Source organism: Sphaeramia orbicularis, chromosome 18 (genome assembly GCF_902148855.1).
Source record: "Sphaeramia orbicularis chromosome 18, fSphaOr1.1, whole genome shotgun sequence".
NCBI lineage: Eukaryota > Metazoa > Chordata > Actinopteri > Kurtiformes > Apogonidae > Sphaeramia > Sphaeramia orbicularis.
This window is the reverse complement of record NC_043974.1, coordinates 10,086,202-10,105,219: the sequence shown is the minus strand read 5'-3', so window position 1 is coordinate 10,105,219 and position 19,018 is coordinate 10,086,202. Positions and strand designations below refer to the sequence as shown.

Below are 19,018 nucleotides of genomic sequence, written 5' to 3'. Positions count from 1 at the left end.
TATTTTCATTATGGAATTTTACTTTTTCACTTAAAAGTTATTATTCTATTTTTTATATTATTTGACTGGTCCGGCCCACTTTGTATCATATTAGGCTGTATTTGGCCCCTGAACTAAAATGAGTTTGACACCCCTGTGTTAGGTACAATGGTGTATTCACCGCAGATGTAGCAGAATACGTCAGGCTTATTTTTGCGAGATCTTCTAGTCGAAGCCATTTCATTCAGTTGTAATATTAAAAAAAAAATCATAAATTGGCAAAAGTAAAATCTTCAGAACTCGTTTATTGTTAGAAATATGAAAGAATTTTGTATCATATGATGTGAAAATGCCCATAAATGTAAGCAAAAATGTTAAAAAGCCAATATGTAGCATAGTTTAGAAAGTTGACCTGATTGAGCAAAATTAATGTGATTTTTGGATTCAGCACACCAAAATGATCCTAAATCAGCTCAAAAAACTTAAACAATAAATTTGTTGTTGACCAGTGTAATAATAATAATAATAATAATAATAATAATAATAATAATAATAATAATAATAATAATAATAATAATAATAACACTGGGTTACAAAAAAATGTATTTTGCAAGTTGTCTAGGTTTTTTCAACTGAATTCGGACCGTTTTGCACCGCTAAATCCAAAAATGACATCTGTTTTTCTCAATCAGGTCAGGTTTTTTTTTGCTAATTTGATTTTGAAAAAATTGATCTTCTCACAAAATTGATTACATTTTTGTAAACTTTATCTTGGTCATCAAGTTTAATACCAAAATAGGATTGGTAAGCACACTTTATGAAACTTGTGACTTGATTCCTGTTAGGTACAATGGTGTATTCACCGCAGATGTAGCAGAATACGTCAGGGTTATTTTTGCAAGATCTTCTAGTCGAAGCCATTTCATTCACCTGTAATATTAAAAAAAAACATTAATCATAAATTGGCAAAAGTAAAATCTTCAGAACTCATTTATTGCAAGAAATATGAAAGAATTTTGTATCATATGATGTGAAAATGCCCATAAATGTAAGCAAAAATGTTAAAAAGCCAATATGTAGCATAGTTCAGAAAGTTGACCTGATTGAGCAAAATTAATGTGATTTTTGGATTCAGCACACCAAAATGATCCTAAATCAGCTCAAAAAACTTAAACAATAAATTTGCCGTAGACCAGTGTAATAAGTTACAGGATAACTGATGATATTATAACACAAGTATGATGACGTATGAGCAGTATCTTTTGGCTCTGAGTAAAGTGTAAGTCAAAAATTATACATCCAAGTGTTCTGAATAACTCTTTATTTTGCAAAAACAAAACATTAAAAGAACAGAGACAGTAAATAGAAGTGTTACATGTTGCTTTATACATAAATAAAAACTAATCTAAATGTCTAAATCTTTGTTAATTCAAACATATACTTTTTTTTTTTTAAATAAATATGAAATCCCTAAAATAGATGGGTATATGGACCAGTGATAAAACCTAACAAAAGTTCCCCACCTAAAAAAATAAATTCCTTCACACTGCTTTGGTATGGATGTATAAAACATAATGAAAGCTGAATTTATAATACATTAGGTCTACACTTATAATACTTTATTAACCTTGGTATAAGTTGTTGTACATGATTATAAACTGTTGTAATGACTTATAATGCATTATAATGTCTTGTGAATGTGCACTTAATGCATTATAAACTAGACCTTCAAGTAAAGTGTTACCATAATTTTTTTTTGCATTTATCTCAGGTCATCCTTAAGTACATCCTGGGGGGAAATACAGTATGTCTACATTTCTATTTTATTATTGGGTCTAAAAAAGCAGATACTGAATTAACCCTTTCATGCACGAATTATGAGAACCTTAGTCAAGATTTTTTTCTTCAGTGTTTAGCCATGAAAAAAACAATGCGATTGAGTTTTTTTTTTTTTCCTATGGAGTTACAAAAATATCCATGCATTTAATTTTTGAAGTAAACTAACATGTGTTTAAAACCCAATATCAGAAAGTGATATGAAAACAATGAAATAAAAACATTTTTAATGCTGCTAATCTGATGTCTTCTCACATTTTAACATATTCTAATGCTAGTAATTACTCACTTCATGGAGATAATGTGCAAAAAAAAACCTTCTTGTCTAACAAATAACAGTTGATTTACACTCAAAACATGTTACTGCAGATCAGGTTTATCAAGAACAGTAAAGTTACAGTAATGATCTGAATTACAGTGTATGGGATGGTGCATAAGCGTCCACTGTGTTGGCTGATATGGAACTAAAACAACAAAACCCATGAATATACAAGAGAACAGCTGGAGAAGAACTGTCCACTGGAGTGGACAGTGCATGAAAGAGTTAAACCCAGTTTCATGGAAAGACCCAAATATAAAAACCTTATTCTATTCATTCTGCATCACGTTTTACCTTTGCACGCCCAATTCAGCGTCTACTGTAAATAAACACACACCAAAAACACAATGGATTTAATTTTCATACGATTATCCTTTTTATTTCCTATGAGAAAACGTCCCATCCTGCATTAACAAATAAACACAGTTGTAACTTTAAATGGGTCATAACAAAACATAATTATGCATATTATATTCCATTTCTGTAATTAGATCCTCCCAAATCTTTAAATCGTACACACCGGACCTTTTAAGAGATGCATTTCAACAATAATCCCTTTTGATACTAAATTGCTAAAGCGCTTCATTCGATCTGTTTTTATAAAAATCCTTTTTTTCCGAATCCCTGAACAACTGCTGCTGTAGGTTTGCTGTACTTTTGTCGATATTTCTGTTCTATTTAACGCTGCTCACATTTTTCTGTTCCCTCCCTTCAACCTCAACAAATCCCTTCAGAAACAACTTCAATGTGACTTTTGAAACAATAACAGGTTGAACATCCATCCAAGAGGAAGCTCAGCTGCAAGGACGGCTCTGCATGTCCATGTGGGCCCCAGAAGGGTCACAACTGGGCTGCATATAAGGGTCCCATATGGGTTCGTCCACCGTTTCCATGGTGACCCCACATGTGTTTGCCCATATCAAAATCCGAATCAAAACACACGGCTTTACCGGTACAAAAAAACACACAAATAAATAAATAAATACTATTTTCCAGACATTACAGTTTCAGATCCAGCTTAAATGTTCGTATTCTGTTGTGAAAAGAATCCGTAGTGTTCAGTTCCTGAATCATCCAACATCACAACGTTATTTTTGTGCATTTCCAATAAAAAACAAACAAATATTTGCCTCTTTCAGACAGTAAAAAGTGCTTTTAGGTTGCTTTAAGTATCCATTATTTAACAAAACAGCGTTATTAATTAAAAAAAAAAAACTGCATGTATGACCTGCAGTATCACAGTAGTACTTTTGTAGTACACAAATAACAGAAGAAAATACTCATGAGAATGTAGAAATAAAAGAGCTTCAAAAATAAAAAACAAAAATGAACCTCCGCCATGTCTGCATTTCAGTAAATACCTAAAAATATCGATACAGTACCTTTTAATACCAATATAGTATTGTGAAGTGAAATATTGCGATATTTTTATTTATTTATTTATTTATTTATTTATTTATTTATTCTTACAGCCCTATTCAGTATGTAAGCTGTATTTTGTATATGTACATATTTAAAATTCAAGATTCAAATTTTTATTTATCATTTCAGCACATAAAATACACAGAAATGAAACATTATACTCCAGTCCCGATTGTCAGCAGCATTTAGTAAATAATATAAAATACTGATAAAAAAAAAAAAGTAGTAAAATACTGATTTAAAAAAAAAATAAGTCCCTCTAAAATTTACCAATAAACACCAAATTTTTTTATTGTAAAATGCATTGCAAGATGGGTTTAACGCGTATATAATGTAATATTTATTTATTTATTTATTTTTATGGAAATTTTAAATCCTTCATATATGTGCTGATATCTGACTATCCAAGTGCACTTAAAAAAAAAAAAAAAAAAAAAAAACATTAAAAAAAATGGTATATATATAATTTTCAGTGAGACTAAGTTGTACAGTCCACTGAACAGTTTAATCTCAAAAATATTTTTGAAATTATGATGCATTTGCAAATGTATTTTAACTGTGAAAAAAGAAAAATTTTCTTTTAAAAAAATGGAAATTTTATGGTTATTCATGGTTACAGTTCTTTCATGATTTTTTACATTTGACATGTAAAAATCACAGTCTATTTTTGTCATTTCATTGATATTTTCCTTTATCTTAAAAAATACAGGAAAAATCTGCAAAATAAACAGTTAAATTTCTGTTACATTACAGTTTTTTATTTTTTTATTTTTTATTTTTTTTTACAGTGAGTACAACAAAACTGAGGTAAAGCTCTCAGGTTTAGTGCAAGAATTTACAAACAGACAACAAATATTGATATATTTCATCAACTTGAGCCGTAAATAAAAATACCAAATACTCAATAATTGTCACATTTTTTAACCCTTTAAATGCTGTGTTTGTAATGTAAACAAACCTTTTTTTTTATGGATGCAAAAAACAAACAAAAAACTTTTTCCAATATACTACATAAAAAGTGGATCACATATTATTTGAGTTTTTCATCCTGGCATATGTCAATGATTAACTCCAACATCGGTTAATTTACATTATTATTTTTGGCGCTAGGTCAAATGTTCAAAAATACTAGCATCTGTCACCAAGTGTGCATAAAATGCACACCTATAAATCAAACTATTAAATATTATATGCTGATTTATTTTTATGCTCTAATTTGATTTTATTTTTGTAAATCAAGGTCAGCCCTGATCATACATATCAAATAATCATTCATTTTATGTTTTTTTTAACCCTTTAAACGATCTCTTTTCATCATGATGTCATTACATTTTTTGATGCAAAAAACACAAAATATGTTTTTTGTTTGTTTGTTTTTTTTCAAAATACTACATAAAAATTGGATCACATATTATTTGATTTTTGCAGCCTGGCATATGTCAATGATTAACAGCAACATTAACAACATTAATAAATTCATTTAGACCCTCACCTCTTAAACGAAGCCCAGATGTCAGTAAAAGCAGGATTTATGCCTTAATGCTCACAGATCAAAAACAGTGGTTATAATGGAAGAAATAGTGCATTTTAGGCACACTTGGGAGACAGATGCTAGTCTTGTAATTTTCTTTTGTTTACAATGTGCAAATTTTAGTTGGTGGCCAGAATTTTAAAGATCATACACAAATGAACAACTTTTGAATTCTAACCTTATTTAAACTGTGAAAAATAATATAAAGTTTTTTAACAGGAAGTGCAAAGTGTGCCTAAAAAGCACACCCGGATACCGGGGGGTTAAGGGACGACTTAAGCAAAAATGAGCTGTAGCTGTTTTGCTTTTTTTTTGTTTGTTTGTTTGTTTTTGTTTTTTCACTTTTCTAGCTGTAGGTTACCATATTGTTGTTTGATGAACGCAGATTCTGTAGTTTAATTATAAAAAAAATAAGTAAAAAAAATTATCAGTAAATTATACTGGAGGGTTAAAAATATTCCAAACTAAGATATTTGTAAAACATATAATTTAAGTCGTACAAATAACATGAGAAGTAGTGCAAATGACATGAAAGATAAATATCTAGGAATAAATAGTGTGAAGAATAAATAATATAAGATACTCAGATCTCTGATTCTGATTCTGATCTGGGCAAACACGTGTGGGGTTACCATGGAAACTAGACAAACCCACATGGGACCCTTATATGCAGTCCAAATGGAACCCTTCTGGGGCCCACATGGACATGCTGGGTGGGTCGCTACACTTTCCTCCTCCTTTTCTTGCACCTACTTTCTGCTTTCTCCTTTTTTTTTTTTTTTTAATCTTTCGGAGTCCACCTGACCTTTAAAGGTGCACACTGTACCGTTCCCCCCCACCCCCCCACCCCTCCTCCCCTCCTTCCCCCTTCTCAGTCTAACGCACCAGCTTGTTTTTTTCCCATGTTTCCATAGGGCTGTCCGGCCCATCCCGACAGGCCCCACTCCAGACAGGCCCCACCCAGGAGCCCCCTGTCCATCTCTGTAAGACAACCCCCGACCCCTGGCCTGCCCCTCCCTCCCTCCCTCCCTCCCGCCCCTCACTTTTAATCCAACACACACACGACGTAAACAACCACACACACCACACACTTTCCACGGAAAATACACAAAAACTCAAAACACAAAACTAGTCAGTGGAATGTTTAAAGACACACTTACACACACACACACACACACACACACACTCCCTTGTGTTTGTATATGTGTGTGTCATGTTGCGTTCGCTTGCCACCTCACCTTATCTTCTGTGTTTGGTTTGGTTTGGTTCCTGTCCTGTGTTTCCAGATGTTTTTGGCTCAGTTCGTGTCCTAGTTTTGTGCTGGTGTGAATAATAATGATTGGGTGGTGAGTAGACTAGTGTGTGTGTGTGTGTGTGTGTGTGTGTGTGTGTGTGTGTGTGTGTCGTCGGCTCAGTGGTGAAGGAGCTGGTGTTGTGGTCCTGTTTTTTTTTTTTCCCTCTGCATCAGTTAAATCAATAATGAGTGAGTAAAGTGAGTGTGTGCTGGTGTGTTCTGTCTGTGTCGTGTGTTTGTAGGAGCAGCAGAGGCAGGTGGAAGATCCTGGCAGAGAAGTGAAGAAGGTCAGTGCAGACAACAGGTCCATTCTACTGACGCTAGAGGCAATACGGCTTTGGCTACAGTCATTCCAAATCTAAAATCAGCACGTCAGGATGGTTTTATTATAGCCATTAGCAGCATTTGACACTGACGTCTCAGTTCGGTACATTACATGTGATCAAAATTCAGGTGGTTTTCAGCATCTTTATCTCCTGAGACCCAGGGAAGTGCAAGGTTTTGGATTGTTTAGATTAAATATTGTCTTTATATTAGATTAGATTAGATTAGATTGATTAGATTAGATTAGACTACATTACATTATATTAGATTATATTAGATTAGACTAGATTACATTATATTAGACTAGATTAGATTACATTACATTAGACTACATTACATTAGATTAGATTAGATCAAATTAGATTAGATCAAATTAGATTAGATTAGATCAAATTAGATTAGACCAGATTAGATTAGATTAGATTAGATTAGATTAGATTGATTAGATTAGATTAGATTAGATTAGATTGATTAGATTAGATTGATTAGATTAGATTAGACTACATTACATTATATTAGATTATATTATATTAGACTAGATTACATTATATTAGACTAGATTAGATTACATTACATTACATTACATTAGACTACATTACATTAGATTAGATTAGATTAGATCAAATTAGATTAGATCAAATTAGATTAGATTAGATCAAATTAGATTAGACCAGATTAGATTAGATTAGATTAGATTAGATTAGATTAGATTAGACTAGATTAGATTAGATTAGATTACATTACATTACATTACATTACATTTGATTAGATTAGATCAGATCAAATTAGATTAGATCAAATTAGATTAGACTAGACTAGATTAGATTAGATTAGATCAAATTAGATTAGACTAGACTAGATTAGATTAGATTCCAGTAGATTAGATTAGATTGATTAGATTAGATTAGACTACATTACATTATATTAAATTATATTAGATTAGATCAAATTAGATTAGACTAGATTACATTACATTACATTACATTACATTAGACTACATTACATTATATTATATTAGATTAGATCAAATTAGATTAGATCAAATTAGATTAGATTAGATTAGATTAGATTAGATTCAACTAGATTAGATTAGATTAGATTAGATTAGATCAAATTAGATTAGACCAGATTAGATTAGATTAGATTAGATTAGATTAGATTAGATTAGATCAAATTAGATTAGACCAGATTAGATTAGATTTGATTAGATTAGACTAGGTTAGATTAGATTACATTACATTACATTATATTTGATTAGATTAGATTAGATCAAATTAGATTAGATCAAATTAGATTAGACTAGACTAGATTAGATTATATTAGATTCCAGTAGATTAGATTAGATTAGATTAGATTAGAGTAGATTAGATTAGAGTAGATTTCATTACATTACATTACATTACATTACATTACATTAGATTCCATTAGATTAGGTTAGATTAGATTTCATTAGATTAGATTCCATTCCATTCCATTAGATTATATTAGATGAGATTAGATTCCATTAGATTAGAAGATTAGATTAGATTAGATTAGATTAGATTAGATTAGATTAGATTAGATTAGATTAGATTAGATTAGATTAGATTAGGTTAGATTAGAGAAATTTTATTAATCCTTTGAGCAGAGCTCTCAGGAAATTGTGGTTCCAGTAGCACAAACACAAAATATACACACAAGAAAATCACAAAACAATAGCTCTCAAAAAGAAAAACAGTATTGAAAAGAGCAGGCAATTGCACATTGTTATGTTCTAGTAGAAACAACACGTAGCAAGGGGTTGACAATGTTGGCGCACGTTACAACAAGCTAAGAAGAAGAAGAAACATGTTGTGGTATGTGTGGACACACCAGGAAACCCAGTCATTTTTTAAAATTTAGTATGAGATAGAGGGATAATATATAATAATAATGAATATATCTGTAAATCAACACCATATTTATGGTCGTCACCTTGTTTATAGAATGACTTCTCATGTCATCTCGCGATAATAAATAAACAAATCATCGCATTTATGATTTAATAGAAAAACCGACATTACACACTTCTGTTTTTCAACATTTTGTAAATATCGGTAAAGTTTTGCACAGATGTCCAATGGAAAAGCAGCTACTGTTCAACCTTACCTTTCTTCAACATAAATTACCTTCAATTCTGAGCCTTACAATAATACAGATTGTTGTGTTAATTCAATATTTCTTCTGTTGTTCCCGTAAAGGTGCGAAAGGCTCGTAACCGGCGTCAGGAGTGGAACGTCCTGGCCTACGATAAGGAGTTCAGACCAGATGCCAGGCTGACTCCTTCTCCTTATCATGGCATGTCCTCAGAAGGCTCCCTGTCCCCAGACAGCAGGTAGTCCACAGCAGAGGGATGTTTTCCTCTAAGGTCCTGTTGTGTTATCACTATCCAGCCTGACAACACAAGTTCATCTGTTTATATGTTAGTTTTCTCCTGAGGGTGTCGTGTAAAATTTACTGCCGCAGGTGGGAGACATCTTGACGCTCTTCCACACTGTACTCTGGCAGGCTGAATTTATGTCTCTGTACTCCCTAATCCATGTAGCGGAGCTTCGTCAAGTAAATGCACACAGAGTCAAGTCAAAGTCGGAGATCAAGCAGAACTGGAGCCGCATAATGTGTTTATTCATACGCAAAATAAACACTGAGATGATATCTGCAGAAACAACTGACTTTTTTGCTCTGGGAGACCATTTTTATTTGCCCAAAAGTAAGTTGGGTTTTAGCAATAGACAAGGGGTCTGCAACCTTTATTATCAAAAGAGCCATTTTGCCCCCCCTTCCACCAAAAAAAAAAAGTCTGGAGCTGCAAAAAATAAAAAATAAAAATAACAGAGCTGATAAACTTTTAAAAGATTTAATCTTTTTCTACATTTTATCCGTTGCAACCACTGAATACAACAAACACAAGTGCAGTGTGGAATGGATTCTGGAGTATGATTATTCTAAAAGTACACAGTAAAAGTAGTTCATAGTATTTGTGCTAATAGTATATGAAGTACTAATACCAAAAATACCAAATTCACAAGGTATTTATTGGAAAAAGTTATTTTATTCATCACTGAATTTAGTCTTAAAGCCTATTTCAGATGAAAACAAACACTGTTGGAGCTTGGAAGGGATTTTTGAGTATGATTACTCCAAAAGTACACAGTAAAAGTAGTTCATAATATATGTGCTAATAGTATGTGAAGTACTAATACCAAATATACCAAATTCATGAGATACTTATTGGAAAAATTAACTTTATTCATCATTGAATTTAGTCTTAAAGCCTATTTCAGACGAAAAAACAGACTTTTGGACCTTGGAAGGAATTTTTTAGTATGATTACTCCAAAAGTACACAGTAAAAGTAGTTCATAGTATTTGTGCTAGTAGTATATGAAGTACTAACACCAAATATACAAAAATCATGAGGTACTTATTGGAAAAAATAATTTTATTCATCATTGAATTTAGTCTTACAGCCTATTTCAGACAAAAAAAAAAAAAACTACTTTTGGAGCTTGGAAGGGATTTTTGAGTATGATTACTCCAAAAGTACACAGTAAAAGTAGTTCATAGTATTTTTGCTAAAAGTATATGAAGTACTAACACCAAATATACCAAAATCATGAGGTACCTATTGGAAAAAAATAATTTTATTCATCATTGAATTTAGTCTTACAGCCTATTTCAGACAAAAAAAAAAACAAAACAAAAACTACTTTTGGAGCTTGGAAGGGATTTTTGAGTATGATTACTCCAAAAGTACATTGTAAAAGTAATTCATAGTATTTGTGCTAGTAGTATATGAAGTACTAACACCAAATATACAAAAATCATGAGGTACTTATTGGAAAAAATAATTTTATTCATCATTGAATTTAGTCTTACAGCCTATTTCAGACAAAAAAAAAACACTTTTGGAGCTTGGAAGGGATTTTTGAGTATGATTACTCCAAAAGTACACAGTAAAAGTAGTTCATAGTATTTGTGCTAATAGTATATGAAGTACTAATACCAAATAAACCAAATTCACAAGGTACTTATTGGAAAAAATAATTTTATTCATCATTGAATTTAGTCTTAAAGCCTATTTCAGATGAAAAACACTTGTAGCTTGGAATGGAATCTGTTTTAGGATTACCCCAAAAGTACACAGTACTCATACTCATACTCATGAAAAGTATCGCTATTTATGGAAATGATTCTTTTCAAAACTCAACACTGCCTCCACAGTTCCCAGTTGTACTGCTCCATATTGTCTGTCTGGGTTCACACCCACAAGCTCCCGGAAAACGGACAGAATTACATGAGTTATATACAAAGGACGGATAGAACCCTCCATCTGTATCCATCTGCGTCTTTAACGTAGATGGATACATACATGTACGTAAATGTACGTAAATGCACGTAAATGTACGTAAATGTACGTATTGTACATTTCATAGTTTATTCTTTCTTGTTTATTCTTTCTTGAGGATCCCAATTAGCCGACGCACAAATGCCAGGCTAGTCTTCCTGGGGTCCTATAAAAAATAAAAAGATTCAGGATGCAATGCAAAGATAAATGAGCCCTTACTTCTGTTGGCACATTGGCTCCATGCAGCTCATCTACGAGGGCCGTTCAATAAGTTCATGGCCTCACCCAGAACAGAACAACACAGACTGATAATTTACATTTTATTTTTCAACATAATCTCCATTTACAGCAATGCACTTGGTCCATCGATGTTCAAGCATCACTATCCCATCACGAAAGAATGTAACATCCTGTATTATAACAACCAGTATTTCTGGGTGAGGCCATGAACTTATTGAACGGCCCTCGCACCGTAATTGTCGAATGAGTTGCGCACAAGAAAAACGCTAGCCGCTAGCTTCATCTGACGATTCGCTAGCTTGACGATTCGGCTGGCCGATTAATTGGTCGGACTCTATACCGAACAAACGATAACTCAAACTATGAATTATGAAAGAGCTGCAGCCCCAGACATTCAAAACAGGGACTTTTTTTTTTTTTTTTTTGCTAAAATTAGTTTGTTTTTGATCATGTAATAGTTTGCTATACTATGTTGCAAATAAATGTTCATTTTAGACGACATTTAGTCTATAGAATGTATATTATTATGGACGTAGGCAGAAAAGCTGCAGTACCACAGTGCTTCAGTTTCAGCTTCACAGTTTGTCATGTCTTTCATGGACTGGGATTGTCTCTCTCAACTCACCATAGATTTTTTTATTAGTACTTTATTATTTTTATTTTTATCAATTACTAGAAATTTCAGATGACCCCATTTGAATTCCAGGCGACCCCACGTGGGGTCCCAACCCCAAGGTTGAACAAACACTGAGTTAGTAGTTTACCTTTGTACATTTCATAGTTTATTCTTTCTTGTTTATTCTTTATTGAGGATCCCTATTAGCTGATGCACAAACGCCAGGCTAATATTCCTGGGGTCCTTTAAAAAATAAAAAGGTTCAGGATGCAAAATCACAAAACACACATCCAGTTTCAGTAAAAAGTGGTAGCTCTTTTATTTTATAATGTAATGCAGCCACACAAGCTACATTTCCCCAGGGTTTTCTGAGGCCCATTTAAAACAAAGGGTGAGAATGTGATGTCACTGCATATGGCATGATGGGTACGAGAACAGAGCGGACCCAATAAAAAATACCCCTTAGGTGGACAGAGTAGGTTATATTAGAGCCTAGGGCAGGGGTGTCAAACTCATTTTAGTTCAGGGGCCACATACAGACTAATATGATCTAAAGTGGGCCGGACCACTGAAATAATATAAATAATAGGATAAAAACTTTTGAGTGAAAAAAGTAAATTCCGTAAAATTAAAAATACACTTAAATATGCTTAAATATCCTACAATACACGCAAAAATACATTTAATTATGCTCAAAAATCCTACAATGCACACAAAAATACACTTAATTATGCTCAAAAATCCTATAATACACACAAAAATACACTTAATTATGCTCAAAAATCCTATAATACACACAAAAATACACTTAATTATGCTCAAAAATCCTATAATACACACAAAAATACACTTAATTATGCTCAAAAATCCTATAATACACACAAAAATACACTTAATTATGCTCAAAAATCCTATAATACAAAAATACACTTAATTATGCTCAAAAATCCTATAATACACACAAAAATACACTTAATTATGCTCAAAAATCCTATAATACACACAAAAATACACTTAATTATGCTCAAAAATCCTTCAATACACGCAAAAATACACTTAATTATGCTCAAAAATCCTATAATACACACAAAAATACACTTAATTATGCTCAAAAATCCTATAATACACACAAAAATACACTTAATTATGCTCAAAAATCCTATAATACACACAAAAATACACTTAATAATGCTCAAAAATCCTATAATACACACAAAAATACACTTAATAATGCTCAAAAATCCTATAATACACACAAAAATACACTTAATTATGCTCAAAAATCCTATAATACACACAAAAATACACTTAATTATGCTCAAAAATCCTATAATACACACAAAAATACACTTAATTATGCTCAAAAATCCTATAATACACACAAAATACACTTAATTATGCTCAAAAATCCTATAATACACACAAAAATACACTTAATAATGCTCAAAAATCCTATAATACACACAAAAATACACTTAATTATGCTCAAAAATCCTATAATACACACAAAAATACACTTAATTATGCTCAAAAATCCTATAATACACACAAAAATACACTTAATAATGCTCAAAAATCCTATAATACACACAAAAATACACTTAATTATGCTCAAAAATCCTATAATACACACAAAAATACACTTAATTATGCTCAAAAATCCTATAATACACACAAAAATACACTTAATTATGCTCAAAAATCCTATAATACACACAAAAATACACTTAATTATGCTCAAAAATCCTATAATACACACAAAAATACACTTAATAATGCTCAAAAATCCTATAATACACACAAAAATACACTTAATTATGCTCAAAAATCCTATAATACACACAAAAATACACTTAATTATGCTCAAAAATCCTATAATACACACAAAAATACACTTAATTATGCTCAAAAATCCTATAATACACACAAAAATACACTTAATTATGCTCAAAAATCCTATAATACACACAAAAATACACTTAATAATGCTCAAAAATCCTATAATACACACAAAAATACACTTAATAATGCTCAAAAATCCTATAATACACACAAAAATACACTTAATAATGCTCAAAAATCCTATAATACACACAAAAATACACTTAATAATGCTCAAAAATCCTATAATACACACAAAAATACACTTAATTATGCTCAAAAATCCTATAATACACACAAAAATACACTTAATTATGCTCAAAAATCCTATAATACACACAAAAATACACTTAATTATGCTCAAAAATCCTATAATACACACAAAAATACACTTAATTATGCTCAAAAATCCTATAATACACACAAAAATACACTTAATAATGCTCAAAAATCCTATAATACACACAAAAATACACTTAATAATGCTCAAAAATCCTATAATACACACAAAAATACACTTAATTATGCTCAAAAATCCTATAATACACACAAAAATACACTTAATTATGCTCAAAAATCCTATAATACACACAAAAATACACTTAATTATGCTCAAAAATCCTATAATACACACAAAAATACACTTAATTATGCTCAAAAATCCTATAATACACACAAAAATACACTTAATTTTGCTCAAAAATCCTATAATACACACAAAAATACACTTAATAATGCTCAAAAATCCTATAATACACACAAAAATACACTTAATTATGCTCAAAAATCCTATAATACACACAAAAATACACTTAATTATGCTCAAAAATCCTATAATACACACAAAAATACACTTAATTATGCTCAAAAATCCTATAATACACACAAAAATACACTTAATAATGCTCAAAAATCCTATAATACACACAAAAATACACTTAATTATGCTCAAAAATCCTATAATACACACAAAAATACACTTAATTATGCTCAAAAATCCTATAATACACACAAAAATACACTTAATTATGCTCAAAAATCCTATAATACACGCAAAAATACACTTACTTATGCTCAAAAATCCTATAATACACACAAAAATACACTTAATTATGCTCAAAAATCCTATAATACACGCAAAAATACACTTAATTATGCTCAAAAATCCTTCAATACACGCAAAAATACACTTAATTATGCTCAAAAATCCTATAATACACACAAAAATACACTTAATTATGCTCAAAAATCCTATAATACACACAAAAATACACTTAATTATGCTCAAAAATCCTATAATACACACAAAAATACACTTAATAATGCTCAAAAATCCTATAATACACACAAAAATACACTTAATTATGCTCAAAAATCCTATAATACACACAAAAATACACTTAATTATGCTCAAAAATCCTATAATACACACAAAAATACACTTAATTATGCTCAAAAATCCTATAATACACACAAAAATACACTTAATAATGCTCAAAAATCCTATAATACACACAAAAATACACTTAATTATGCTCAAAAATCCTATAATACACACAAAAATACACTTAATTATGCTCAAAAATCCTATAATACACACAAAAATACACACTTAATAATGCTCAAAAATCCTATAATACACACAAAAATACACTTAATTATGCTCAAAAATCCTATAATACACACAAAAATACACTTAATTATGCTCAAAAATCCTATAATACACACAAAAATACACTTAATTATGCTCAAAAATCCTATAATACACACAAAAATACACTTAATTATGCTCAAAAATCCTATAATACACACAAAAATACACTTAATAATGCTCAAAAATCCTATAATACACACAAAAATACACTTAATTATGCTCAAAAATCCTATAATACACACAAAAATACACTTAATTATGCTCAAAAATCCTATAATACACACAAAAATACACTTAATTATGCTCAAAAATCCTATAATACACACAAAAATACACTTAATTATGCTCAAAAATCCTATAATACACACAAAATACACTTAATAATGCTCAAAAATCCTATAATACACACAAAAATACACTTAATAATGCTCAAAAATCCTATAATACACACAAAAATACACTTAATAATGCTCAAAAATCCTATAATACACACAAAAATACACTTAATAATGCTCAAAAATCCTATAATACACACAAAAATACACTTAATTATGCTCAAAAATCCTATAATACACACAAAAATACACTTAATTATGCTCAAAAATCCTATAATACACACAAAAATACACTTAATTATGCTCAAAAATCCTATAATACACACAAAAATACACTTAATAATGCTCAAAAATCCTATAATACACACAAAAATACACTTAATTATGCTCAAAAATCCTATAATACACACAAAAATACACTTAATTATGCTCAAAAATCCTATAATACACACAAAAATACACTTAATTATGCTCAAAAATCCTATAATACACACAAAAATACACTTAATAATGCTCAAAAATCCTATAATACACACAAAAATACACTTAATTATGCTCAAAAATCCTACAATGCACACAAAAATACACTTAATTATGCTCAAAAATCCTATAATACACACAAAAATACACTTAATTATGCTCAAAAATCCTATAATACACACAAAAATACACTTAATTATGTGAAAAAAGTAAATTCCGTAAAATTAAAAATACACTTAAATATGCTTAAATATCCTACAATACACGCAAAAATACATTTAATTATGCTCAAAAATCCTACAATGCACACAAAAATACACTTAATTATGCTCAAAAATCCTATAATACACACAAAAATACACTTAATTATGCTCAAAAATCCTATAATACACACAAAAATACACTTAATTATGCTCAAAAATCCTATAATACAAAAATACACTTAATTATGCTCAAAAATCCTATAATACACACAAAAATACACTTAATTATGCACAAAAATCCTATAATACACACAAAAATACACTTAATTATGCTCAAAAATCCTATAATACAAAAATACACTTAATTATGCTCAAAAATCCTATAATACACACAAAAATACACTTAATTATGCTCAAAAATCCTATAATACAAAAATACACTTAATTATGCTCAAAAATCCTATAATACACACAAAAATACACTTAATTATGCTCAAAAATCCTTCAATACACGCAAAAATACACTTAATTATGCTCAAAAATCCTATAATACACACAAAAATACACTTAATTATGCTCAAAAATCCTATAATACACACAAAAATACACTTAATTATCCTCAAAAATCCTATAATACACACAAAAATACACTTAATAATGCTCAAAAATCCTATAATACACACAAAAATACACTTAATAATGCTCAAAAATCCTATAATACACACAAAAATACACTTAATAATGCTCAAAAATCCTATAATACACACAAAAATACACTTAATTATGCTCAAAAATCCTATAATACACACAAAAATACACTTAATCATGCTCAAAAATCCTATAATACACACAAAAATACACTTAATTATGCTCAAAAATCCTATAATACACACAAAAATACACTTAATAATGCTCAAAAATCCTATAATACACACAAAAATACACTTAATTATGCTCAAAAATCCTATAATACACACAAAAATACACTTAATTATGCTCAAAAATCCTATAATACACACAAAAATACACTTAATAATGCTCAAAAATCCTATAATACACACAAAAATACACTTAATTATGCTCAAAAATCCTATAATACACACAAAAATACACTTAATTATGCTCAAAAATCCTATAATACACACAAAAATACACTTAATAATGCTCAAAAATCCTATAATACACACAAAAATACACTTAATTATGCTCAAAAATCCTATAATACACACAAAAATACACTTAATTATGCTCAAAAATCCTATAATACATACAAAAATACACTTAATAATGCTCAAAAATCCTATAATACACACAAAAATACACTTAATTATGCTCAAAAATCCTATAATACACACAAAAATACACTTAATTATGCTCAAAATCCTATAATACACACAAAAATACACTTAATAATGCTCAAAAATCCTATAATACACACAAAAATACACTTAATTATGCTCAAAAATCCTATAATACAAAAATACACTTAATTATGCTCAAAAATCCTATAATACACACAAAAATACACTTAATTATGCTCAAAAATCCTATAATACACACAAAAATACACTTAATTATGCTCAAAAATCCTTCAATACACGCAAAAATACACTTAATTATGCTCAAAAATCCTATAATACACACAAAAATACACTTAATTATGCTCAAAAATCCTATAATACACACAAAAATACACTTAATTATCCTCAAAAATCCTATAATACACACAAAAATACACTTAATAATGCTCAAAAATCCTATAATACACACAAAAATACACTTAATAATGCTCAAAAATCCTATAATACACACAAAAATACACTTAATAATGCTCAAAAATCCTATAATACACACAAAAATACACTTAATAATGCTCAAAAATCCTATAATACACACAAAAATACACTTAATTATGCTCAAAAATCCTATAATACACACAAAAATACACTTAATTATGCTCAAAAATCCTATAATACACACAAAAATACACTTAATTATGCTCAAAAATCCTATAATACACACAAAAATACACTTAATAATGCTCAAAAATCCTATAATACACACAAAAATACACTTAATTATGCTCAAAAATCCTATAATACACACAAAAATACACTTAATTATGCTCAAAAATCCTATAATACACACAAAAATACACTTAATAATGCTCAAAAATCCTATAATACACACAAAAATACACTTAATTATGCTCAAAAATCCTATAATACACACAAAAATACACTTAATTATGCTCAAAAATCCTATAATACACACAAAAATACACTTAATAATGCTCAAAAATCCTATAATACACACAAAAATACACTTAATTATGCTCAAAAATCCTATAATACACACAAAAATACACTTAATTATGCTCAAAAATCCTATAATACATACAAAAATACACTTAATAATGCTCAAAAATCCTATAATACACACAAAAATACACTTAATTATGCTCAAAAATCCTATAATACACACAAAAATACACTTAATTATGCTCAAAAATCCTACAATACACACAAAAATACACTTA

The 19,018-nt window shown here is 29.6% G+C and overlaps 1 protein-coding gene across 2 annotated transcripts in view; it reads left to right on the top strand.

The window, feature by feature from the left end:
• Positions 1–19,018, top strand: part of LOC115438740 (wiskott-Aldrich syndrome protein family member 3) — an 84,211-nt gene that overhangs the window by 45,069 nt on the left and 20,124 nt on the right. Inside the window, exons 5-7 of one of the 2 annotated variants that reach the window (XM_030162528.1) lie at positions 6,002–6,070; positions 6,624–6,668; positions 8,925–9,058. In XM_030162528.1, the coding sequence (XP_030018388.1) occupies positions 6,002–6,070; positions 6,624–6,668; positions 8,925–9,058 (248 nt within the window). The remainder of the gene's footprint in view (positions 1–6,001; positions 6,071–6,623; positions 6,669–8,924; positions 9,059–19,018) is intronic. The other variant, XM_030162529.1, reaches the window with a different exon arrangement.